Source organism: Lissotriton vulgaris, chromosome 3_1 (assembly GCF_964263255.1).
Source record: "Lissotriton vulgaris chromosome 3_1, aLisVul1.2, whole genome shotgun sequence".
NCBI lineage: Eukaryota > Metazoa > Chordata > Amphibia > Caudata > Salamandridae > Lissotriton > Lissotriton vulgaris.
In genome coordinates this window covers 1,078,974,292-1,079,001,254 of record NC_141689.1, presented here as the reverse complement: position 1 = coordinate 1,079,001,254, position 26,963 = coordinate 1,078,974,292, and the positions used below count along the sequence as shown (strand labels likewise).

General features: G+C 43.7%; 1 protein-coding gene across 6 annotated transcripts in view; it reads left to right on the top strand.

The window, feature by feature from the left end:
• USO1 (USO1 vesicle transport factor) overlaps positions 1-26,963 on the top strand; it is a 682,652-nt gene that overhangs the window by 451,460 nt on the left and 204,229 nt on the right. For all 6 annotated transcript variants that reach the window (XM_086961508.1, XM_086961506.1, XM_086961505.1 and 3 more), the window contains 2 exons: positions 16,699-16,787; positions 18,534-18,688. In XM_086961508.1, the coding sequence (XP_086817634.1) occupies positions 16,699-16,787; positions 18,534-18,688 (244 nt within the window). The remainder of the gene's footprint in view (positions 1-16,698; positions 16,788-18,533; positions 18,689-26,963) is intronic.

The window sequence follows — 26,963 nt, the reverse complement described above, 5'->3', positions numbered from 1 at the left end:
TTCTTTGGCAACCAGAAAGTGTTGTGGCCGACCATGATTCCTTCATCTATAGGCTTTAGTTGCCAAAACAAAGCAAATGCCCAATCTAGACGATTGTTGAGGTCTCACTGAAGAATTGCCTTGCACATTCACACAGTTGGAATTACTTTGGATGCGGTGCGGGTGGGAGAGGAAACCAGAGTCAGCATCTCAGCTTGGGAAGCAGACATGAAGGATCTGTTTGATCCTTTAAGCCATCTTTCACAATTCATGTGTCTTGCTGCATCAGAAACTGGGTTTTAGAAAATATGACTAATATTTTATGGATAAGATAGTATAAACATGTTTCTACAAAACCCTTACACTATAAAGTTGTAATGCTACTACTTAAATTTCAATACATTTTATCTTTTACTGTTAGTATCCATAGTACTTGGCAAATTGTACATTTATTGATGCCCCTCATATTATGTCCACAAGATTGATAAAGGTCTAAATTCAACTTAAGTCGTTTAACTACTCCAGTGTTGCATCTTTAAGAGATTCATTCCCTATCAAATCCCCATCCCAGACTTATGAATGTAATTCTCACACCCTACTTCCATCCTTGAGTGTATTTTCAACTCCACTTCCATGCATTCAATAATCAAACCTACAAATGTGTCACCATTGATTTACGGAAGAAATAAATAAAATGATATACAATGCTAACATGTGCCTTAATTCTGGGCCAAATCAACATGCTCTGTGCCCAGAAAGCTTAATCCCAAGGGACATAAGACTTCCAACCAACCTGCTTCTGCATGTAGACTCTGCCATCTGTGAGTCTACCCTTCCAAGTGATGCTACCACAGTCCTGGACCCTTAGAAGTGGGCCTAAGATGTTTCTCCAGCCGAACCGATGCATCTACTGTTGAGCGATGCATCCCCAAGCAGAACTAATTAATCTCCTAGGCTGAGCGGCTCATCTTCGAGCAGCACCGATGCATTGCCGCTGTTGTGTGGATTGGAACGGTCTCCAAAGACTCAAACCGCCACTGCATCCCCCATATTGGCATGACACATCGCCTTCTAAACTGACACTGCCAACACTTTTCCTGGTGCAAACTCCTCACATACTTCGTCGACAGTAGCCTCGGTGATAAATTTCCCCATCACAGCTTAACGGTTAATCGGAATAGACGCATCATCTAGCCGCAGATTCCTTAACTTAGAATATCCCCAGGTGTCAGACTTGATCCGGTAAAATTTGCGCAGCCGCACCTCTGCGCACTGGGGGTGGCGCCATACGGCTCCGCACTGACGTCGTCCATGGACGTGACGTCAGTAGAGCCATATATGCCCCACCCCGGCACGCCGACATCTGTTTTCTTCTTTTCCGCGTCAAGACGCGGATCCTGGAAAGCAGCAGTTCCTGGCCTAGTTTTGGGCCTTCTCAGCACCGCTGGTGTCATACCGGAACAGTGTGCAATGCCCTCCGTGCTCAAAGCCTGTGAGGCCAGTGCGCGTCAGATGTCTGGCACTGGCCTGCACCGTATATGCATGTGGTGCCTTGGTGTGCACCACAAATCCAAAGAATGTGGCTAATATCAACAGATGAAGCCGAAGTCCCTACGGGAACGCCGTATGAAGCTGTTGGCCGCACGGCTGTCCGGCCCAGCCTCTTCTTGTTGCCGATCTCCCTCTCCAGAGGGGGCTCGTTCCCGAGGCCTCTCCCACGACCGGCGCCCTAAAAAGGTTAATTCGGGACCACAAGCGTCCTCTGAGATCCACCTCCCGTAGGCGTGCCGCTGGCGCCCACTCCCCTCTTAAGAGGTCAGCTAAGGGCGCCCGGAGGTCACCTCCTCCATGTCATCCTTTTACAGGAGTTGGAGCGACTCGGGCCCAAATAGAGGCCTATTCCCGGGCTCTTCAGGCCTACTTCAAGTCCCCCTCTCTCTCTGGCGCACCATCGGGCCCCACAGAGGCAGAGGGTACTCATGCTGGGTCCTCTTCGGCGGATCCTTCCCCGACCAGGGCTGTGTGCACCGACTCCGGAGCAGAGTAGACAAAGTTGGGTCATGGCCCAGACCGTCCTGGTCACTCTAGCACACACCGCCAGTCAACGCATAGCCCTGTGCAGCTTCCTGCGTGGACGACGGAAGCGGCATCGACAATGCCGGGCTCACAGCCGGGCTCCACGTCGGAAACAAAGCCGGGCTCGACTTCCAATCTGGCTCTAAGCCGGATTCCTCGCTTCTGACTCCTCAGCGGTGTCAGGTAGCACCGGTATCCGCTGCCACTTCCCCTGGTCGGGGGCCACTGGTGCAGGTCCCTAGTGTGGCATGGCCTTCGGGTCGTTCCAAGGCCCCGCTTTTTATGGCAACTGGGAGGTTTGTCTCCAACCGTCTCCTACAGACGGCCTCTTGTCCCCTCCTAAGGTGACTACTGAGCTAGGGGCCGCCTATGCGCAGACTATCAACAGGGCAGCTGCTATCCTCGGCTTTCAGCCTCCTGTAGTACCCCTCATTCTGGATCCCTTAATGGATCTGCTTAATCTCGAACCTGTTACCGTGAAGCCCTTGCTACCCCTTGGAGGTGCTTTATTAGAAGTCTTGCGTGGCACATCGGCACGGCCCTATTCCGGAGCCCCGGTTGATCGGGCCATTGCTAGTAGGCACTGTCCTGCCACGGGGGATCCACTTTGCCTGTCCCTCCACCCTACTGCTCAGGGCCTGGTAATTCAGGCGGCTTTTGGGTTACAAGACTCCTCCACTTTGCCTTTGTTTCCTCCCACCCGGGAACCCCGTTGGCTGGATGCATGTGGGAGACAGCTTTTTGCTTCTTCTAGCGTGGCCATCTGCGCTTTAAACCCTACATGCGTGTTTGCACGTTCGTCCTCTGCACTCTGGGACTCCGTGGCTAACCTTCTTCCTTTCCTTCCGGAGGAATTGCGCCCAGAGTTTCTCCGTCTTGTCCTTCACGGCAAGGAGATGGCACATTTTTCAATACGCTCCTCCCTGGATACCACAGACTCTGTGGGCCGTGCTCTTGAACTGTTGGTGGCTTTGCGCCGCCATGCCTGCATGTGCAACAGTCGCTTCCCTGATAATATTTGGGAGAGTGTCCAAGACATGCCATTTAATGGAATAGATTTTTTGGGTCCCATGCAGACTCTGCGATCTCCAGGCTTCTGTCCGGGCTACCGTAATTCTGCCGTGCCACTGACTGGCTTTCTTCCTGGTTGCAGGTCTTCCTTCACGGCCCGGTTTTTATCAGAGACAGGTTGGTGTGTCTGTAATGTCTGTACAGCCGTATGGCTGGGTTTTTTTTGTTTTCAGTCCGCTGACTGTCTGTTTTGCCAAGAGGACCCCCTTCTTGCCAGGGGCTGATCCTTGCCCTATGTGGGGGGCTGGTGGCAGGTATCTGCATTTGCCTTCGTATGCTCCTGTGGAGTTTTCATTGTGGGTATCCCTCTGGGACTCATATACTCCTTTACTGCGTCCCGCAGGGTCGTGTCGCTCTATTTCTGTAGTGGTTCGACTCCTGGTCTAGGCTGTGTAGTATCTACCTCGCATGGCCTGGCATCCTGCTTTTTGTCACATGGTTCTTCCTTTGGGTCAAGCCCCTTCTGGGTTGTTCTCGCCAGTAAGGAGTTGCCGTGGGCCTCGCTGTTGTACGTTGTTATTGCCTTTTGGCTTATTCCCCAGCAGTTTTCTCCACATCCCCGCTGCTTCCTCACAGGGATTTCTACGTTTTGCTGGCATTCTTACTGTGGCGGACTCGTGGAGCTGGTTCTCCTTGAACTCCGCTCTTTTCTGCACACTGTTCCCTTATTTTCACTGCTTTTGGTGGTGGCTCCGCCTTCTGATGCGGAAAAGTTTACTGACGAAAACTGATGTTGGCGAGCCGGTGCAGGACATATATGGCTCCACTGACGTCACGTTCATGGACGACGTCAGGGCGGAGCTGTACGGCGCAGGCCCTGGCGCGTAGAGGTGCGACTGCGCAAAATTTGCCAGATACAGTCTGACGCCTGGGGATATTCTAAGTTAAGGAATCTGCGGCTAGACTATGTCTCTACCAGATACATCGTTACCGAAGGTAAGTAACTTGTTCGTCAACAGGATCCTCAGCGCCGATGCATCAAGGCCTCGTACCGCAGTCTTGTCACATCTTTGATCTAACGCCTTGCCTCTGCTGCGTGACGCATCTTCAGCTCAGATGCACGCAAACGCCCTACAACCAGGATTTAAGGCACTTTAGTTATGCAGATCGAACTGCGTACCAGTTGCCAGCCCGCGATCAATCCCGGTTTGCCTTTGTCCCGGTCCAGCTTGACCAGATATCCTAGGTTGGCGTTTCCAGTTTCTAAGCCTTATTTGACAGTTTATTCTTTAAAAATTCATAACTCCAGTTCTACTTATTGGATTTTTTGTCATTTGAGTCTTGTTTGTTTGGTAAATTAAACTCTCAATCAGTGGGACAATACCTTATGGCCTCCCCAGTTAGGGGACTGTCCCCAACCTGTCACCTTAGTAGCCAATCTAGGCTCTGGTCAGACACCGACTATAACCCAGATCTTAACATTTTACGGTCAGACCCTCCTGTGTACATGAAATACTTGTCTTAAGCTGGATTTTTCCTGTCCTTAGTTTCTCTCATAAAATCAGAGTTGAAAATTATTTTGTTCAGTCCATCTTAACTACACCAAATGTGCTTTTTTGGGATTACCCCATAAAGCAGCCACTAAACTGCAAATGATCCACAATGCCCAGCTGGGAAAGTCTATGGCCTAAAAATTTTACTCGTGGCTTAAGCAACTTCATTGACCTCCATGCAAGGAAGTTTATAATCCTTAAAACCACCTGCTTAATGTATATGATCTATTACAACAAAACTCCTACTCTTTTCAACAATATATTAAAATAATACATTCTTTATTTTAATTTGAGATTGGGTTCTATACTAAACCTCCTAGTTCCCTGCTTAAAATAAAGGAAGTGGGACGACCACTCCGTTTGGGGTCTGGAAGCCTTGACTTGGAATGCTCGCTCCGTTTAAATATGCTGTCTTGTTTGGATGTATTTCGTAGCCATAAATTGCCCAATTCAGCAGACTTTTTCTGTTTTCGATGAGGATCTGGAACTGACTCAGACAGAAATTCTCTTCAAAGATAGCTCTTCTTTAATTAGATTTTTCAGTGATAGAATGTCATCTCCCAAGAGATCAGGGATTAAACCCCGTAGGGTATGTGGTAGAAAAATGTCCATAACCAACCCCCATGACACATACCTCTGGTGTCTGGGAGTCTGAGCACTATACTAAGTCTTGCTGATCATGCCAAAGTATACACCCAAAGGTTAATAAACAACTGGAGATTAAGCGGTTTATGGCCAGAGCCCATAAAGACCGTAGGGCAAGAAGAGCTAAACCTCTGACAATGTCGCAGTTGTTGAGGGAGAACCACAAATACTCAAAAAGAAACTGTAAGTGTCCTAGGCAATCCTTGTGTCCAGCGAGTTAGTCTTCTGATCCTGATTTAGTCCTTATTCCAACTAAAGTCCAGGCACCTGAGGGTCTAAAGGACCATGCGCAGGTCTTGATTCACTCCAAAGCTTCAGGAAGTCCACCTCAAAGGTCTCGGGCTCAACAGCCCTCCTAAAGTTCCAACATCTTGGTGCGACCTAGTGTTATTCCTTAATGTGATGTTTGTTTTTGAAGGGCAGTGGGCCCTTCTGGAGTACTTTTGGCACCTGTGACCTAGAAGGGGCACCCTCCAGTCCTCTTCCCCATTTGCCTTCTGCTACCAGTGCAACAGTGCCACTGGCACCAGCCCCAGCTCTGTTTTCCTTCTCTCTACCAAAGCTGTTCTTAGCTTGTGTACTTGGTCCTTCGGTGCCATCAATTCAGCTTAAGTTACTGACTACAGTGGTTCTGGTACAAAAGTCAAGTAGAAAATCACAGAGGATGTTAGAAGAACAGCACTATAAAGAAAGGATCCACACTTTTCTTGACAGACATTTACCCTTTAGAGGAATGTAAGCATGGCCCTGATGACAGAGGTGATATATGAAGTACATCCCTTCACATCAGGACTTTCTTGGACAAAGGAATTACATTGGTAGCAACACCTCTCTCAAGTTGGAAACTGGGGTCCTCTTCGCGACAGGAAGTACTTTCTATCATTCTGATTTAAGAAAAGCTGTTGAGGTTTTAGAACTGTTTCTGCCTTAAGGAAAGATGTCAAGGTAAACAGAAATTCTCCCCAACCACCATCACTTCAAAATATTTATGTTATAAAAGCACAAGAACAAATGTATTCAAGTGTCTGGATGTGTATTATTTTCACATATGTTTTGCAATTATTTGTTATAATTAACATTCAAAAAAAGACTTTAAGCAATGTATTTAAATTACACAAACAATGAGTTATAAACAAAAAGCATTACCACATCTAAAAGGATACTCTTAGACCAACACACATGAATAAACATATCACATATGAATTCTCGTAATTTCTTTTTTATCTACAGTGTCCATATATACAACAAATTGGCTGTGTTAATCAAAAACAAGGATATACAATATGAAAGTTCTTTTTTGTGATCCCCAAATGATGTTCAACAGCGGGGAAAATCAATTTTAATAGGATATACCACCACCAACATATAATGAAATTAATGCGCGTTTGTAAAAAGACAGACATAGGTGGATCTTCCACAGTGATCACTTTGAAATTCCTCCAAAGCCTCTCATGCTAGCTGACGACACGTTTTAACCTCTGTCACAGTGGGCCTTTATTAATATGAGATTATCATCAATGCATTTACAAACTTTATACTAAACACTGATTGGTCAAGAACATAAAAACTCTATAAGTGTACCGTGAAAAAAAGTTAAAACACTGTTCTATCTATCTTTTAGGGCATATCTTTCTAGTCCTGCAGATAGAGAACCTAGGAAATTCAAATTCTCTAAGGAAAAAGGTGTTTTCCTCTGGCATTCTGGCCCTTTGAATGTGAGTTGCCTTTTGTGTAAGTATGCACAAGCATTAGCGGGCATGACCCAATTAGTAACCTCAAATTTGCCTTACCATCTACAGACACATTTTTCAGATCTGCTCCATGATGCACAAGCAGCAGCTGGCCAGGTCATCAATTTTGGGGTGTAGATACAAAAGTCGTAATGGCAAGTGGCTATGTGCTCTTGTTGAGTGAATTGTACAGTCTTCCAGTGTCAGATTCTGTCAGACGCATGTCTTGCTGGGCTCGACACACCCTCTTTTCCCTTTAGCTCCTTTTACCCATAACTCTGCTGAAACAGTCAGTGCTGCTCCATTTTCAGGTGCATCACCTGGCATCTCCAGCCAGCATGGGTTAACTCAGAATCTTGAACATCCTCCTCTCTTTCTTGCCCACTGTTCAAGAACTTGCATATGCTTTTTCCATACTATGGGTACATAGCATGGGGAAAGAGTTCCTTTTCCTGGGGTTCTTCTGGTTTGGATTTCTTAGCCCCAACATCTTTTTTAAGTCACACAGAGGAAGGCATAAAATTGTCTGTCAAATTTGTGGCACAGCTCATTCTGTGGAGGGAGGGAAATGGAATAGGATGGCAGGATATTACAGCTATTTCTCTGTTCTTGTGGATGGAGCCAGGAAAGTGTCTTACACTCCCACACTGACTCTCTTGCTTTCAAACGTTTTCTGATCGGAGCTGTAAAGCTAGCACAGATTCACAAGCAGTTGGATCATCAAGCCTCTTTCTTACCTACAGTCATCCTCACAGGACCTGCGCTCTGGGTCTGTCTTTCCCTTTCTGCATTGCTTCTAGAGTCTGCTTGAAATGCCATGGATTGCAGTCATACTTCTCCTACTTGTGATTTCTCCCAGATCTACCTTCACACCCTATTGTAGGCTAGTGGGGCCGAATGTAGGCTGTTTCTGGCCAAGGGCAACATATTCTGTCAAAGAGAAATTGCTCCTGAGCCTACTTGAAGTCTGAACACATTTATTAAGCAAAACAAGCAAAATGTCATATTGCTATGCAAAGTGTCAAAGTTTCTCCCGTCCTCGCAGATGAGCATCTAGTGCTGCCTGCCCCCCTTACACATTTTTATAGGCAGTTTGCACTTAAAGATCAAAAGGAGGAGCAGACAACAGCAATTGAAATTTAGATAGCATAGTGCTGTAGGTTCATATTTTCTCATGTGAAGAGAGCAAAAGATCTTGGGATAAAGATAAGAGAATAGTAACTCTTAGGTGCTGAGTTGGAAAATCCTTAAGGTGCCAGGCATGAAAATGATGCTAAATGCTTGACAGGTGAAGCAGCCTGAGCAGTTATGTTTACTATAGGTGTGGAATATGGCACTAGGATGTCAGTCATTACTGTATTTTTAAAGCAGTTTTGTTCGGTTCTACAGATGCTTGTTGAATAAATAGTGTTCAAAGTATGTATTTTGGAGTAATTGGATTATTGAATTAGCTGTGTGTAGCCTATATTCAAAACATCCAGTTTTAGGTTGAACATAATATAAGTATTTAAGTTATCGTCTTGTATTTTCTATATCTTAGTGAGTGGAAAGATTGGTCTCTCAACATCATCTCCCGGGCTTACTTGAAGACAGAATGGGTTTATCAGAGGCTGTCCTTAAGTGGTTCGTCTCCTTCCTAGACTACTAAACTCAAAGAATCAAGTTTAACTAAACCGTGTCCATGACCACGCCGGTCACCCTGGGAGTCCCTCAAGGTTCTTCCTCATCACCTACCCTCATCAATCTATTCATAGAACCATATCTGAAATTCTGAAACTCCAATGTTCATTACCACATGTAAGCAAATTATACCCCACTAAACCTAAAAATATCATCCCTTGGTGATATCGGTCTACTCAACACAACTTTTCAAAAAAGCCACGAGTGGCTGACAAAAAACACCACAAACTGAATGCGCTCAAAACTGACTTTCTACTAAGTTACCCACCACAAAGACACTTCGACATAGAAAACTGGATGAAACACTTAACCGCCTTTAACTGCACGCCGCACATCATAGATTCCACAAGATCACTAGGAATAGCCCTCAACAAGAATCTCACCATGCAGGAACACATCAGCACAGCCACCAGAGGGGCAAACGTTCCTATGAATATTCTTAGAAAGCTTAAACCCTTTCTCAACGACGATGACCTAAAAACAGTTGTACAAGCTCTAGTGATACCCAGAATAGACTATGGGACTACAACCGTATGTGGTTTGCCAAGATCCAGACTGGCTCCACTAAAAGCCTCACTCAACGCAGCTGCAAGACTCGTCACCAGCTCTAAAAAGAACAACCACATCACCCCTGATCTAAAGGTCCTGAACTGGCTCCCTTATGAGGCAACATCTCAGCTGAAAAATTACCTGCATGACACACAAAGCCCTGCACTTCAACACACCCAAGTAACTAGTCAATAAACTGGAATTATCAGGAGATAGAAGAACTTTGAGAAGCACCAACACTGTGCTATTGAAACCTCAAAAATTTCGGAAAAATAAAACCTACAACCGCACCTTCTCAGGCCTAGCACCTAAGATCTGGAACACCCTGCCCCCGGCAATCGGAATAAACCCTTCAATCTCCTCCTTCAAAAAAGAAGTCAAACTATTACTAATGAGCAAAACTCTCCCCTGATCCCAGTTCTGGAGCGAGCTGGGAACCATCTAGACTCAGCTCACCTACAAGGATCTGCGCTGAATGAATTCTAAACGAGAATACTAAAGCACTCCTAAATTCCTCCAGACTATGCATATCTATGTTCCTAGTTCTCACTTTTCCTTTTGATGTAACATTTGTAAAGCGCTCTGATGCCCTCACTTGGTCTAGTTCGCGCTAAATACAACTTTATGAATAAAGAGCACTGTTTTATTGCATCTAATATTCTCTCCTCTAAGTGTTTCACCCCATATTTTACGTATTTTGCCTTCACAGTAGAAACATTCCAGTCATCAAATACAGGGAATGTGAGTGCCTTCCAGCTACTGATGTTCTTGGGTCTTTGTTTGTTTTTCTGATGTTCCTGCAGGAATTCAGTATATTCAACAATCCTTGTTCTGGGCAGATTAGTCTGTAAATATATTTTTATAGCCTGGTGATTGAATTGATGCATTTTCAGAAGTTATGAATGTTTGAAATTATTTTTATAATTCTGAAGGTGGTAGAATATCACTAATGTGTTGTAGCGTGTTTATGAAAGAAGCTACTGCAGTTGAAACTCAATTATGGCAGAACATATGTGGTTCTGCAGGACTATACTAAGTCCAGTGCTGAACAGGTGTTTCAGCATTTCAGCACTTTTTTTTTTACAAAATGTATGATTGATTTCTAAAGGTTAAGACAATATACAGGACTCACAGATGTCCATACCAAACAAACTCAGCTGACATTTTGGAACAACCAAAGTTTGGGTACCCCCAAATCCTCCATCCACTTTTCACCAGCAGATAATTGACTCCCCCTACGACCAGCCCTCCACCCCTCTTCCTGGTCCCTCCTATGCCTCCATCCTCCCCAGTCTGTCTGTCTGTCCCCAAGACCCACACCAACTCCAGGTTACGCTCATGTCCCCTAGACTTACACATTTTTGCGTATACACCCACAACCCACACAGCATTCTCCCCTTAACCCTGCAAAGTTCCATCCCCTCCTGACATTCTGCCATCCCTGGGCAGCGCAGGCTGGCCAGATGTCTTGCAATTTCCCTCTTAGCCACAATGTAGCCCAAATTGACGGAAAGCCTAGTGTACATTGTTGCCACTGAGTCTGTCCGGACCCCCAACAACACTCTTGACGTGGTAAGGGCACTCCTACAGCCTCTGTCAAGGACGCCGTTATTCCCTCTCAAACTGGCCAAAGCATTGAGGAACGCCAGAGCACATGAAAAAAGGTGCCCTGCTGACCACCCTGCCGAAGACCACGAATTTCCATGGCTCTACCTATTTTAATTAGCAGAACCCGGGTGTAATATGTTCTGTGCAGGATTTTCAATTGTATCAGATGTTTGTTTGCCTGATAGACCACCGTACGGTATCCCTCCAGTCCTCATCCGTTAGCTTCCCCACAACGGCCTACCAACGTTCCTGCAAGTGTGTGAGCTCCCCCTGCGTGTTCCTCATCACTGTAGCATACATGAGAAAGATAGCCTCAGTGGTCAAATGACCATCCAGCAGTCGTAACACCAGTGGGGAGTCTTCCTTCCTTTTCTCCTCTAGGGCTCCTAGCCTGCAACGTGTGCCTTAACTGCAAATATTTAAATATCTGAGAGGGGGGGCCATATCATATTCTGCTCACAAATGTACAAACCGAACAATATCATTGGCATCTCAGACGTTCTCCAGGACCAAAAGGCCGATCAAGTACCATTTCTGTAACCCTGATAAGTCCATAATGGGGTTGAGTCGCGTGCCCACCCACAACTGGGTGCTCTGCATAAAACACAACTTCCATCTCCTCTCCCTTATCAGTTTCAACTAGATCAGCATGACAGTGGCAGGGGGTATGTTCTGAGTTAACCATGCCCCATATAACTCATGTAGATAACCCCTTGGTCCCAGTACCTCCCGGTCCATACAGAACGTGAGGTCCCCCAGAGCCCAGATAAACGGAGACCAAATAGGTGAACTGAGGGTTAAAACCTTTGACGCACGTATAACTACAAGGCTGTCCACACTGCTATCCTTGAGATACCAGCTACTTCCCCGAATTGGGTGGAATTTTTTGTCTTATCCTGAAGAAAGGAGATAAGTATTCCCCCCCCCCCCCCCTTTTACTGAGCACGAAGGTTACAGTTATCTGTTCCTTCAACCACAATATATACAGTGAATCACTGTTCATGCCAGGGAGGGAGCCATTTGAGCACTGATGAAAGCCCTGGACCCTTGAGGCTAATTTTTGGGCTGAAACATGTTGGCAGATGAATAGGGTCATTGGACCATTAGTAAAAAAAAACCCCTTTTTTCTATTTTTAATATCCACTACGTCCCCGCGAATAAAAAGGATACCTGGGGAACGGAGTAGGATTTTTATCTTTAAGTCCCCCTGGCTTACATCTCCTAACAGCTCCCTGAAATATGGTCGAGCCCACCCTGATCTTTAGGAGTCAGGGTGAACCTGACGAGGAAACATGACACCAATAGGATGTGTGTGGGTTAAATAACAAAAGGATTTGTTGCCCTTTCCGCAATCTGCGGTGTTCACCATGTAAGGTTTTATTTATTTCTAGAGCGCAGTTCTGGATGGATATTTGTAAGATAGTGGATTTCTAGTTGGGAGGAGGTATCTAGTCCTTGACCTCTCTTACCCCTTAACGATCAGTGGACCACCTTCCATTGACACTTCTTTGGTTACAAGTAGAAAAACTACACTTTCTATAGAGCTTCTCCTCGCCCAAGGAGCTGAATGTAAAAATGTTGCATTCGTGAAACAAAGGCGTTGATATATGCAAGAGTCGAGGAGTGAGAGTCTAAGCTCAATTTTGTTAACAAAGGGAGGATATACTTTTTCCTTTCCGTTTTATAAAAATGACAGAAGAATAAAATATGGGCGTAGTTTGGATAGACAGACCATCACAAGGACATTGCAACAAATTGTTTAATGAGTGTTCATGTGCTGGGTATCCTACCATCAAAGGAAAAAAATGTAACCTCATCCTTGCTAGAAGATATTGATGCATATTATTGGTAACGTAGGAGAGATGGGAGTCACAACCCTTGGGGACTCTGGGCAGAGTATGGTAATGGGTAACAGTGACTTATTTTGGTTGGGTTGCCATCTTTCTAGCTCACAATTATTAAAGAAGGCCTCTCTCAGCTGAGTCTTGGGAAAAGTCAGACATTTATTTTGTGTTAGGTAAAAATCAGCTAAACCCAAATCGCCACAAAGCCAGCCACTCTGATGAGCATCCACCTGATCCATTCTGCCAGCGCCTCTATGGCGATGAGGTACATCATCGATGAGAGGGGTCGGACCTGGCGCATGCCCCTCCCAATAGGGAATTCACACTAGAGAATCCAGTTCACCTTCATCCTAGCCTTGGGGCGAGTGTACAGGAGACGGATCCACCTGAAAAACCTTGATCCGACTCGCATCGTCTCCGTAATGGCAAACAAGAAGGGTCAATTAATGGAATCTAAAGCCTTATCTAAAGCCTTACGTGTATCTAAGGACACTATTGCTAGAAGGGTCCCCAACCTGCTCAAAGCTGCAATGTTGATATTGAGGCCCCAAAGGTTAACCTGCTCAATGGATGAGGGATAAACCCATTCTGGCCTGGGTGGATAAGGTTGGTGATCATAGCCTACAGTCTATTTGCCAATGCCTTGGCAAGAACCTTGGCACCCACATTCAGTAGAGAGATCAGGCAGTCCCAGGGCTTACCCTCCTTGGGGATCAGAACAGTGGTGGCTGTGTGGAGATCCCTCTGCAGCTCCCCTCCTTCCATAGGCCGACATGGACATCTTATGGAGGGGCTCGGCTATTCCACTCGCCATCCTCTTAAAAATCTCTTCTAGGAGGGCATTCAGGCCCACAGATCTTCCAGTATAGAGCAGCATCAGTACCAGGAAAACTTCCTTCTGTGTGAGCTCAGCTTTTAACACCAAAGTCTCAACACCCCCTAACTGCCCATAAGACAGTTTTGTGCAAAGTCGAGTTTATCTGACCCTGAAGCCCCCCCCCCTCCCCAAGGTCCTCTTATAGTCAGCCATCATGTTTGCTATATCCTCATTCCCTGTGACAAGGGAGCCGTCTGGCGCTATGATACCTGTAATCTGTCTCCACTCCTGATCACCCTCACTCAGCCACGACTGCAGTTTCCCAGCCATAACCCCCAGTTCATAGATGCATTTTTGCTTAGCTATATGTTCCCTCTTAACCTCCTCTGTGACCAGGGAACAGAGTTCCTCCATTTTAGTCATGATGTCAACCGTCTTCGCCACAGACGTCTCTGCATGAAAGCCCAACTCTATGTCCATAATTTCCTGCTCCAGGTCTATATCGTGGTGCGCCTGCCTCCTCTTTTCCCCTGCCTCATCTGCGATAATGACCCCCCCCCCCGGACGTGTAGCCTTATATGCCTCCCATCGGATCAGCACGTTCGTCGCAGTCTCTGAGTTTTTCTTAAAGTCGTGCCCCATTGCCGTATCTAGATGGGACACCACTTCCTCATTTAACAGGGTCCAGAACGCCATCCTCCCTTTTGTTCTTACCCTCTGCCTGTCCTTTGTTAAGTTAGCACTCAGCGAGGAGTATTCCAAAATCCCTTGTGTCTGAAACTCCGCCACTTCAAATCTATGAAGGTTTGGTAGGGATGCTAAAAAGTAATCCAGTTGCGAGATGAGTTGTATGCGCTCCAGAATAATAAGAGTACCCATGGTCCAGTCCTCTAATCACATGCCCTTTACATATTCACCCGGTCTTCCCACTTGGGGGTTGCGGGACCACAAGGTATAAGACCCATCCAGTTGGGGATGCACCAAATAAAAGTCACCCCCTGCGGTAAATCCCAGAGTAGCTGGCCCAGGCCATGCAATGATTCCACCTGTAGCCCCGGAGCTACATATATATTAATGAACACTAAAGAATCTCCCTCCCTCGTGTCTGGGACCACTGTGTAATGGCTGAGACCATCTGAGCGGGTCCCGGTTTCCTAAAAAAGGGACGGATTTCGGTACCAAGGTCGCCACCCCTCTAGATGCCGCCAAGTAGCCAAAGTGTCCCATAACCACATATCATCCCTTACTCAGGAGGGGGTGCACTTGGACTAGTTTAAGTGCATTTCCTGGCGACACACAAGATCCGCCGCATAGCATGTGACAGCTTTTTTTCACTAGTCCCCTCTTGATTATGCTACCCAACCCATTGACATTCCATGTGAACAAACAAAGTGAATGCATCTGCATTGCTAGCTTTATCTGTGTGTCGCACATAGGAAAGCTGGTCTGCCAGGCCCAACACACACAAAAATACGGAGCAACATTAACTGCAATTCTCAGTCCCAGGACACTGCTGTGGGGTTGTCGAGTTGGCACATTCCAGCCCACCAGATAACCAGTCTTACAGGTCATCATTCTCCAACCCCCACCATATGACTCTGTTGATCGCTTCCGAGTCTCTCCTGTGCCTACTAACCCATTAACTCTCCCACCCAAATCCCCCAGCCATCACCATCACACTATTTCCTCGGATGTCATTGGGTGAACCTATGGGAGAGGGAGCAAGTTACCATCTGCATTGCATCACAAAGCAGATTCCCAGACGAGTACACTCTGAGGTCAGTCTCTAGGGCCTCTCACAGATTGGCAGTCTTCTGGCAGGTTTGCCGTAGGAGATCCGCCATCACCTTATCTCTGTCAGCACTTGCTCCTTTGGGGTGGTTGTTGACCTCATCTACCGTGCCTTCCGTAGTTGCTTCTATTCCTGCCTTTGCAGTACCTGGAAGCGTTGATCCTCCGCTGGAGGCTGGTGTTCCTTCCTCTTCAACTAGCCCCAGGTGGCATTCGCAGCCGTGAAGAATTGACTGTCTCCCCGATCCACGAACCAAAGCTTTACTGGGAATTGGAGAGCATACTGGATATCTTACTTGCGGAGATGTTGCTTAAACAACCAAAAGGATTCCAGCTGACTCTGGACTATCGTTGTGTACCCAGGGAAAATGTTCACATACGCGCTGTCTACCACCCATGGTCCATTTGATCTCGCCGTCTGCAGTATGTGGTCCTGATCCCGGAAGTTCAGCAACAAAGCCACCATTACCTGGGGGAGGTGGGGCCCTGGAGGGGCGGCCAGCTGGGCACTCCCTGGGCTCTCTCTTGACTGTGAACCTCTTCGAGGTTTCCCCCTGCAATACCTCCGAGATCCATTCCTTTAGGTAGAGTTAAGCACTGGAACCCTCCAACCTCTCTGGAACCCCACCACTTAGATATTGTTACAGCGGGATCAGTCCACAAAGTCATTCAGTTTGTCTGATAACGTTGCTACCACTCTCTCCAGGGCCCTCAAGCAGATACAGTTCAGTCACTGTCAGGCGTACCTTGATTACAGTGCTCTCGCTTTCCGCCACTGTCTTCCAGTTTGACGCCAAAGCAGTTGCTTCCGCCTCACTGGACCCTGCTCGAGCAGCCGGTCATTGTTCTGTGTGGTTGAGTCTCGACACCCTCAGCACCCCAAATTAACCAGAGGTGGCCCCCTGGGGAAGGAGGGGGTGGGGGTTAAGGATTCCTGTGACACGTGGGTCATTATTAGAGCTCAGTCTTCAGTAGACTGACGCCATCCCGCGTCATGCTTCGCTCCTGTTTTAGAATCTATTTGATAAAGGAAATCCTTGCCAGAATCCATTCCTCACTCTATAATATTGTTTGGTACTCGACTCAGAGTAATCAATCAACAGAAAGCAATCCATGACTGATAAGTAGCAAGAGACTATGCAGTAGTACATGGTACACTCTGCTTGGTCTTGTAGTGTGACTGTCCCTTTTCCCTCTGTGCAGAAACTATTGTAATTGAGCTGTGACAGTACCCGGTAGCTTGCATTGGATATGCATCTTTGAACTTAAAAAATAAAAATGTATCATTTAGTTCCAATCAGCTGCAGCTGAAGGATGATATGTTTTAAAGTGATTGAACCAATAAAGTACATTACTTATCTATGGGTACTGGGTAAGACGTTGGTAATTAATATGAATTATTCTTTCCTCAACAGACTATCAACACAGTGTCAGAAGTCATTCGTGGCTGCCAAATTAACCAGGATTACTTTTCTTCTGTAAATGCACCTTCCAACCCACCACGGTAGGAGTTACAGCAATTTTGAAGTGTGCATTATGTTGAAACCCTAATAACTCTCTTAAGCACAAGCGTATTTGGTTTCCAATGAAGTTGTAGTTTTCAAGTGTTCGGTTCAACCCTGAGAACAAAAACTTCCAGAGTCATCTCTATTCACATATAGATTCACAGTATGAGAGTAGAGGGGACATTGGTGACATATTTCAGTGTATTGAAATATGTTTCTCTAGGTAAACTTTGTGACAAGACCCTGAATGCAATTAAAAGTTTAGGAGACAGCATGCAGACGTTTGAAAAATTAAACGGGTCCTAAAAAAAAAAAACCAAAAAAAGGTAAATAACTTTTAAAAATATTTGAGATGAAAAATTAACTGCGGATTCAAAATGATGCACGCTGGCGAAATAGAGATCTGGGCACACCTACCGGCTACCAGAACATTGAAAGCCGCTTGATTGATTAAATAGACTCTTCAGTTTTCCCCTAAAATATCTGCTCTTTAGATCACTTTAGATATGGAGCGATGGCATTTTCACTGATTTATTTATCTTAACATCCTTTTATTTAAAGAAAGCTAGGAACAAAATTGTAATTTGTTTGGCGCAATGTACTGAAGGAAAATGTATGTAATCAATTGCATTTATGTTAATTGTCTCTGTAACTGCAGAGCAAAGATAAATGTTTTAGTATGTTTTGACCAGGTATGTGCATAGCACATAGATGTATTGTGAACTTGAAATACATGTTTTATTTGCATGCTTCTTGTCCCGCATGTTTGACGATACACAATTTTCATCTGTAGGAATGCTCTAATGTCTGTCCCCAACTAGAACAGGCAAAATATTTGGGTAATTTCTGCAGCTAGATTATTCATGTGTCCTTTTTTACGGGCACATTTAACCAAGCATAGAGAGCATAGGCTCAACCAACCACTGGAGAAAAAGAGGAAGATGCACTAGATTTTGCTCTCGGTCTTGTTAGAATTAGACATAGGCCTACACAACTAAATGTATAATATTAGATATGTCAGCTCAACTTATCTGACACATTCAAGCGGGTCAGTTCTTATTCCATTTGTTACAGTTGCCTTTGCAGTACTTCTGCTAGAGAAAGTGCTTCTCTTTTTGATAGAAAAGATTGCGCACCTTCGGAAGGTGGCATACACCACTGGCACAAACCTCTCAGAATGTGTGATTACCTCTAGTAAATGTACAGCTGGCGAACACCAGATCCTCAACCCCCTGTGGGCTGCTTTGGTGTATTGCCAAGAGTCTGTGTTCTCTACATTCCTCATTATTATGTATTCTCTGCTTCCCCACCAGAAGGGCTAAGGTTGCTCAATGCTTGTCAATTGAAGGACAGATTAGACTGGCATTCTACTAGTGTACACCAGTTGCAAGAGAGTGCCTCGACCTACTGATGGATTGCATTCCCCTTCTCCTACACTGTGCAGATTGCAAGCAGAACAATCTACTTTCAGGCTTCTCCACGTGTAAACTACCGTCGGTCACAATTTGACCCGGAACATTTTTTTGTGTATTCAGATCTTTCAAACCAATACATTAAAATGTCATTTTTTAGTTGTTTCTCAGATTCATCTGTCCAACTGCCTTTTTCGGTCTACATTATTAACATAATAGATTACAAAACATGAGTGTTTGAAAAGTCACTATTGGAATACAATGCAAGGTAACTTTGGCTTACTGTTTTTTTCTGTACATTTATGTCAATCTTTTTGTGTATTCTAAATACAGGCCAGCAATTGTTGTACTGCTGATGTCCATGGTAAATGAAAGGCAACCATTTGTTTTGCGCTGTGCTGTTCTGTACTGCTTCCAGTGTTTCTTGTACAAAAACCAGAAAGGACAAGGAGAAATTGTGTCAACACTACTGCCGTCCACCATAGATGGTAAAAATCCTCAACTTTAAATAAAAAATAAGTTATTAAATTTCACAATCATCAAAGGCCATTAGTATATTAGCTGGTATTTTCCTCTTGCATAGAAATAACGTGTTATTCACAAGTTTTTACAGATACTACATGCACGTAATTGGTCAAAGAAGACTAGTTAATTAACTTCTTTGCATGGCGTTGAACTTCTTCAAGCAATGAAGTTGCATCATTTTTAATGTAGCGTAAAGCAGGGAACCCGAGAACTGTAGATTTGTGATGTTTTATGTGTGATGAGCAGGTTGCTGTGACTCTCTCTGGTTCTACTTTACTAATCAATTTGAAGTCCAACATCCATTTGATTGTGCATCACATTGGAAGCCAATTTTGTTTCTCAAAATCCAGTTGGTAATTAACGAAAGAAATCAATAAAAAAACATAAATTGAAGTTGCAATAAAATTGGGCGGTAAGATTCTAAAATAGCTTAGAATTTTCATTTCTCTTACTTTTTTGAGCTTGGTTTACCTGTTAATAAAGAACTGTTAGTGGGGCATGAGAGTCAGACAGAAAGATACTGTATCTCAAGTTGACTATGCTTGTTCACTGCCATAGTTTCTCAGCAGCCCCAGGTGCAAAGCTGGAAACTTGAGCACGCTTAAGCCCATGTGGCTAAGGATCCAAAAATGTGATCTACAAATCTTAATACATTGAAAGCTACCACCCAAAATAACCATGAATCCCACCCAAAGTGAAGTATGGTTTCAGTTCACAAAGGCTTGTGGCGCTGTTAGTTGTTTTGCAATGGGTTTTGTAATCAGTCTCCAGAATGGGTCATATTTCAGGAGCATGTCATTTGAGGTCTGAACTGGTTTTCTAGTTGAAGTTTAAAACTGAATGGAGTAGCTAATACTCCTGGAGATGAACTAGCAGCCGAGGTATGTGCCACTGGAGTACAGATATCTCAAAAGCCCACATTTTGAAACTGGCAAGTTGTAGCAACGACTTTTGGTTTTTAAAGTCATCCACTACATAAGTGAGTCACAGGCTCACCTGGTGGGACATAGAAAATGAGATGTAGATTTAACTCCACTAATGATTTCATAAATAATATAATTTTTGAAACTATAAACACTAGAGTTCATTCAAGTTATTCACTTCCTTGAGGCATGGGGTGAAAAGTGAAAATCCTACATGTTCTTGCATGTCTGGAAACGGGCAGCTAGAGGGTTTCCACAACATCAGTAAGGAGATGTTAGGAATTATGCAGGCTTACCACTTCAAGCAGACTCAATCCTGGATGCCTTACTTGTAGCCCTGGTCACACAGGTTCCCTTGGGGTGGTTTGAGCTAGCTGACATTAAGCTTTTATGATTTCTTGTTCCATTTCAGCACTGACCTTATTGGCAATATTAAAAGTGCCAACAAGTAGATTCAGTCTTTGAAGCACATTAACTTCACATTGCTACAAGGACCCATTATTCTTCCTGAAGACTAGCAAAACAGAAAACCTATCACCCGTGATTCTATCTGCAAGTATGTATGCTTTTTTGTTAATTGCCAGATTAGTACACTCCGCCCTCATTATCACTCTTGCAAATGACGTTTTATCAGTTACTTAATACATTGGCCGACTTGGTCTGTGGAATGTATCTGAACTAATAAGTAATGAATGGCTGTGGATCAAAATATTTAAATTCCCTTAAAATTCCTCAATTTATCTATTTTTTAACAATCGGGCATATTTAAACCAGAGGCAGCTACAGACCTTTCCCAACTCGTAAGTTGTATGTTCGTCAAATCCTGTAGATTCCACAAGCACAAGTAATATGTGTATACAGTGCGCTCAACTCCATAATGTCTGCGTACTGTGGTGCCAGTTTCCATCATGAGGAAAGTTGATCAAGCCATTGAACCTCTGATTGGTGGAAAATTCTGTCCTAAGTGAAGTTGACAGGTTGTTCTAGGGTTTTAGAGTTAAGGTGGGTGCAAAAGATCATTCTTACCATAGTGGCAAATTTGACAAGGAAGTCTGTACTGGGTCTGTACCTGAAGATCTAAACAGATTGGTAGTTTAGATTAGGAGGAGTTGATTAGGTATGTCTTCTGGGGCAGTTCCTGTCACAAAGTTATGGTAAAGACATAGGCATTTAAACTTAAGTTTGCCCTCCTCTTTCAGCCAGTGAAGTTTGATGCAAGCCTCTGACACTGTCCTGTTGTAACTATGAGTCGAACCCCTTAATTGTGAGGCACCTGTACTGTATGAATTATCATTTTGGCTATTCTCAGACTGTTAGCGTACTTCAAGCATGAATGTACTGCTTATACTATTAACCCCTTAAGCGCTGCCGTCGGCCAGCGGTCGTCGTGAGCACTACCTTGCCAGTGCTGCGCACGACCGTTGGCCGACGGGCCAGCACTCGTTATTTGAACGTTCAGCACTCGGTGCTGAACGTTCGACGCAGCTAAGAGGTTAACCACAATCTCATTCAAGTGGCAAAGGCAGATTACTTTACAAGTTGCATAGCAGGAAATTAATGTTTTTTAGGGTGCAGAAACTTGATGTTTCATTGTTAATTTTGGTTCTAAGAGAAGGCCAAGGTTTATTTAAAACCATTTCACAATATTTGTTTTTTTGTTCCAAAAAAAGAAGGGAATTCTGCCTTGTGTACTGTATTGATCAATTCCTGGTTTATTACTAATTACTACATCTTCAGATTTAGAACCGTTTAATTGTAGCCAACGTTCCTGCAATAAGGTTCTCTATTTTTGATAAACTAACAGGTTGTCATTTTGATTTGTTTTTGTGCCTTTTTACCAAACAGTTAACTGTAGTCTAGAAATTCAACACTGAGTAACAAGCATAAAGGTTTTTAAAGTGTAACTATTAAAATGGAGGTGGGGGAGACCTTGAAAACTCCTCGCACCAGCTTGGAGGGTGAGGTGGTGGTGCTGGAGAGGGAAGTCCAACCCCACCACCCCCATGGTAGAACAGCAGCCAGCAGTCCGTAAAGAAAGCAAACCAAGATATTTATAGCTTGGCTATGTTGGCTCCATCATAAAGCAGTCGGGAGTAAGGTCTTTGTCATTGTCCTAGAAACCATTGTGTCTCAGCTGTGCTGCTAGGGACAACCCCCCCCTTTACATGACATGATTGACATAGTAATCCTTGTTCCTGTGGAGAACACCCCATCTGTGAGAACCAAGGCTTTTGTTTTCTGTAGATCCATCTTATAATATTTAATTTGGCTTCTCATTAGTCTTAATTTGCTTTGCTTGATTCTTCTCTTTACCTCTGCCTTTACCAATGTTAGCAACATTGTTGTCAGGAATGGTCCATGTGGCATCAATTATTGTCCATTATCCCTCGCCTTACATCACATAGCAATTTTTTTACTATCACAGCTGTAGCTGCCTTCTTCAAAGCAGCCTAAATCTATGCAAACTACCAAAAGTTGACTGATATATCCAGAAACTTAAATGTTTGAAGGAAACAGTAAGGGGTTCCAGGCTTGGGACAACATAGGCATATCGGTAGTGGGAGACCTCTGGAAAAAGCGCAAGGTAGTAGACTTCACATTTCTACAAACCAAATATGATATTGCACAGTCTGAACACTATAGGTATATACAAATCCGACATGCACTGCAGACAGTCGTCCCGACGGGGACAAACCTACAGGAATCTACTCCTCTTGAGGATAGGTTATTGACAGAGCACATGCCCCGCAAAGCAACATCCTTCACGTATCGAAAGTTGGTCAACAACCTCCCTGACATGCTATCTAAGTTACGGTTGAGTTGGTCAAGAGATATTGGCGACCTCGACGATTCGGAATGGCAGGAGGCCCTCTCCACGCCGCGAGAGACAGCGATTCCCTCCAGACTTAAACTGGTTCAGCTGAAAATATTACACCGCACATATTATAACAGAACAGTCCTTCACAAGATAGGAAAGGCCTCCCACGAGTATTGTCTCCGTGGATGCGGAGAGAAGGGAACGTTCTATCACACCATCTGGGATTGGGGTCGGGTGGCTATGTACTGGGCTGCGGTGATGCGCACCATCTCCCAAACCACAGCTGTTTCCCTGCTATCCGACCCCGTCGTTGTCTGTTAAATATATGGGATGCAGCAGCCTTAACCCATCGTCAGCCGGACTGGGCCATGCTAGGGATGATGGTGGCAAAACGTAATATTGCTAGACTGTGGGGTTCTGATGTGCTACCTACGTTGAGGGACTGGTGCAGAGACATGGATGTAGCGATGGTGGCCGAGAAAGCGGTATTTGTCCATCGGGGGTGCCCTGGGAAATGGGAACAAATCTGGGGGGCATGGAACAAGTTCAGAGGGGATATATGTGAGCCACCACGGGTTGACTCGGATGAGGCCCTTTCAGATTAAGAGTTTGGCTTGAGTGTCTATATGCTGGGAGATGTATTTCTTTCCGTTCTAGAATTGCCCTATTGCTTTACAGATGATATAATGATATGGACTGGACTGTAATTGCACTGCATATGCTAAAAATACTGCAAGCATGTATGTATGTTTTTGTTGCCTTCCATGTTTGACGTAATAAAAATAAATTAAAAAAAATATGTTTGAAGGAAAATTGTCTTGTTTGTCCTGCACTATTAAACAACATAACAAAAGCTGACCAATGCATACACCTAATACAATAACAATCACTAGGTGTGGGATGTACTTCACAAAAGAAACATACAAAAGGTGAGGCAAGTCTAACCCAAAATATTGAACACCTGACTTGCTTGGCAAATACAATAAACTAAGGGAAGTTGCTGGCCCCCACACTTTGACTTTTTATCTCCAAAGTTAAGAGAAAACAAACAAAGACTAATCTTCTGTTTGTTGGGTATATTTATTTTTACCCTTTTAAATTTATCAATTCTGTTTCCAAGTTTTCATGAGTGAGAAAAACACTGTACATTAAATACACATTTACACATATATACACAACTACTTCACATTATACGTATATACATTTTGTAAACAATCTTCTTCTATAATGCTATGATTTTTATCCACAAATAATTACTCTTTGCAAGATAAATATCAGGTAAGATAACCACAAAAAGAATAAGCAAAAGAATTGCTTAGAGAAAGATCAAAATCAAACTTTGAAAACTGAATCAAAGTAGCAATCAATGAAATCCTGTTGTCTTTCTTTGGCAGGCATAAAAGAAAGACAACAGGATTTCATTGATTGCTACTTTGATTCAGTTTTCAAAGTTTGATTTTGATCTTTCTCTAAGCAATTCTTTTGCTTATTCTTTTTGTGGTTATCTTACCTGATATTTATCTTGCAAAGAGTAATTATTTGAGGATAAAAATCATAGCATTATAGAAGAAGATTGTTTACAAAATGTATATATGTATAATGTGAAGTGGTTGTGTATATATATGTAAATGTGTATTTAATGTACAGTGTTTTTCTCACTCATGAAAACGTGGAAACAGAATTGATAAATTTAAAAGGGTAAAAATAAATAGACCCAACAAACAGAAGATTAGTCTTTGTTTGTTTTCTCTTACCTTTGGAGATAAAAAGTCAACGTGTGGGGGCCAGCAACTTCCCTTAGTTTATTGCATTTATTGGTCCAGCTGCCCCTCCGTCCCAGGACCACACTCAGTTGTGTTGCTTGGCAAATACAGCGGTTGTGTCCCAATCCAAAAGAGACCTCATCTTGCAAGATTACAAAAATCCCAATGTCATTTCAATGCACTACACCAGGGACAATACTGGAAAGTCTTGCCTGCAGACCACACCTAACACTACCTGCAGCAATTAGCAGGCTTCATGAGAGGAAGTCTCAAAATGGATGTAAATGAAAAGCCACTGATGCAGAGTTGCACTCTGTAACCAGTGAAACGGTCAATGCCTTACCTTTTCTGAGGAAATATAATGAAAACAAAAAGTTAATCAAAAGTGACTTGCCTTGCATATTGGATACCAAAGAACTGTTCATTAAACCGGTACAAACGGACAAACCTAGGCCATGCACAGCTGACCTATGGTACAATATTCCCAAACATATCAACTTTTAATTTATTGTTATTATTTTTAATTACTGGCACTTGCTCCATCAGCAAAACAAAATACATACTTTGTTGTCTGAAGAGCAGCATGTGATAGGCAGTGTGCATAATATCAGTGGCTAATGCAGTAGTTCCATAGACATAATGTTGTTAATCCTTACTGTGGTTATTATAGGTGGTGCTGCTTTTAGAGGGACAATGAAGATTTTAATAAAAAGGCATGTTAGCTCAAATTGTCAATGAAATTTATCTTTCTTATATTATCCCCGGGATTTTATGCGCCTTTTGTACCATTGTGACTGAAGCTGAGAGTTTAACCACATATTTATGTTTTTCAGCAATCTCTAATTATGAAGGACAAGTCAGGTCTCAAAGTGGCCTATGTATTTAATAAGTGTAAAGGTAGTCTGAATGTATCTGTGAGGGTGTAGTGTAATGTTAAAATTGTTCTAAGCGTCTTTTACGTGTTTTTGAATGCTACAAAACGGTTCAGTAAACAGTGCTACACAGCCTGTTGGTGCTATTCCGTCCTCTGGTGGTTAACATTTTACCATGTTTAAAACATGCTGATATATATCTAGGATTAATCTGAAGGTCTTCATGAAATTTACAACTTCCTTAAGTTTAAAACCAATAATTCCAAATGTGATTTTCCTTAGACGGTTTCTGAAAGCAAGTTTACTGATGTAAATGGCTCTCTTTTATTAACCTCCGCAAGTTGTATCAATTAGTCCCATCTGAAAAAGATTACTAGATAGGCTGTCTTGCTTGAAATCACCCATCAAAAAATTATCTAGAGTAACCTGCAGTTGTGTGCAGGCTTTTGTACCGTTCAGTTCTTTCCTCTAGACTCATGAATAGCCATCTTGCAATGAAATGAGGCCTACAACTTACAGGATAGTAAAGAAACTTCTGTGAGGCCCAAGAGATTACTTCTGCAAAAGGGGCTTTGTGGAACTGTTACGCAGGTTTCTCTAGTGCCGGCTAGAAGTCTTGAAAATCATAATGTAAGCTTGTAAGTCCTTATTCTGATGGATACATCTAACTGAAAATTCCTCACCTTTTTTGGACTATTCGTTCCGCCAGCTTGGACTGGAAATTTTTTAATAGCTCTCCTATGACATTAGGTATACTAGGTCCTCTGGCCTATTCTTAGGGAGGAGTCCCAGTGACTTACTAACATACATCATTATATCATTGGCCAAGCTAAACTGGACGACTTCGGCATCTGCATTAAAAATGATGGTGCCGAGATTAACCACCTTTGCTGGTTCTGCCATCCTCCTCTGGAGTAGTTTCACTGGCACCGCAAGCGACTCCACTGATTCCACAACCAGCTCCTTCGGCACCACTGTCAAGACCTCCGCGAACATCAACCTTCACCAATGCCTATTCCAGAACCCACTCAGCCAGTTTATTCTTTACCAGTACACCATTCTCGGAGAGAAGCACAGAGACTTGCAGAAGATCAACAGTGATGATCCTCTGGAGCAGGAGGAAGATGTTGGTGAACTCTTCTCTATCGGCCCATACTTTGAAGGAATGAGAGAGGCTAATGGTCTAGACACATCCCCGGAGTGGGAACTACTATCCCCTATCGGTATTCCACCTCCAGTGGTGTATTCACACCATTCAGTGATGTGCAGGGCAGCAGAGATGGTAGGTTTTACCTTAGTAGATAGAAGAACTAAATCTAACATATTGACTGAGGTCCTACACTCCATAAACCTATGAACCTTTCCTATCCTTTACTCCATAAACATATGAATCTCTCCTTCTCTTTACTGAAAACTCCACTTAATCCATCCTAGCAATTTGGGAATTGCCAACAAGAGCCAGAGCAGTCTCAAGAACAATAGTAAGACGCTAAAAGCCTCTGCCAGGAGACCCATTCTTTCTGTCTTTCTGTCTAGTCCTTCTCCTCCAGAAAGTTTGGTAATACAAGTCTCTTGCACCTCAAAATTTATCCCTGGCTCTATTCCAACCACACAGTTGGACAAAGAATCTAAAAAGATGAATCAATTTGTAAAAAAGATCTTCTCTTCTGCCTGTGAGGCCCTAAAATCAACAAATGCTACCTTTTGTCTTAGGACGTTACATTCATGCTTTGCTAGATTCGGCACAAGAGGTCATCCCAAAACTGGCAACAGACATACAAGCTCACTTTACAGAACTTATTAATGATTGGCAGGTAGCAGCTTGTCCAGTCATTTAATCAGGACTTGATACAGCTGACTCA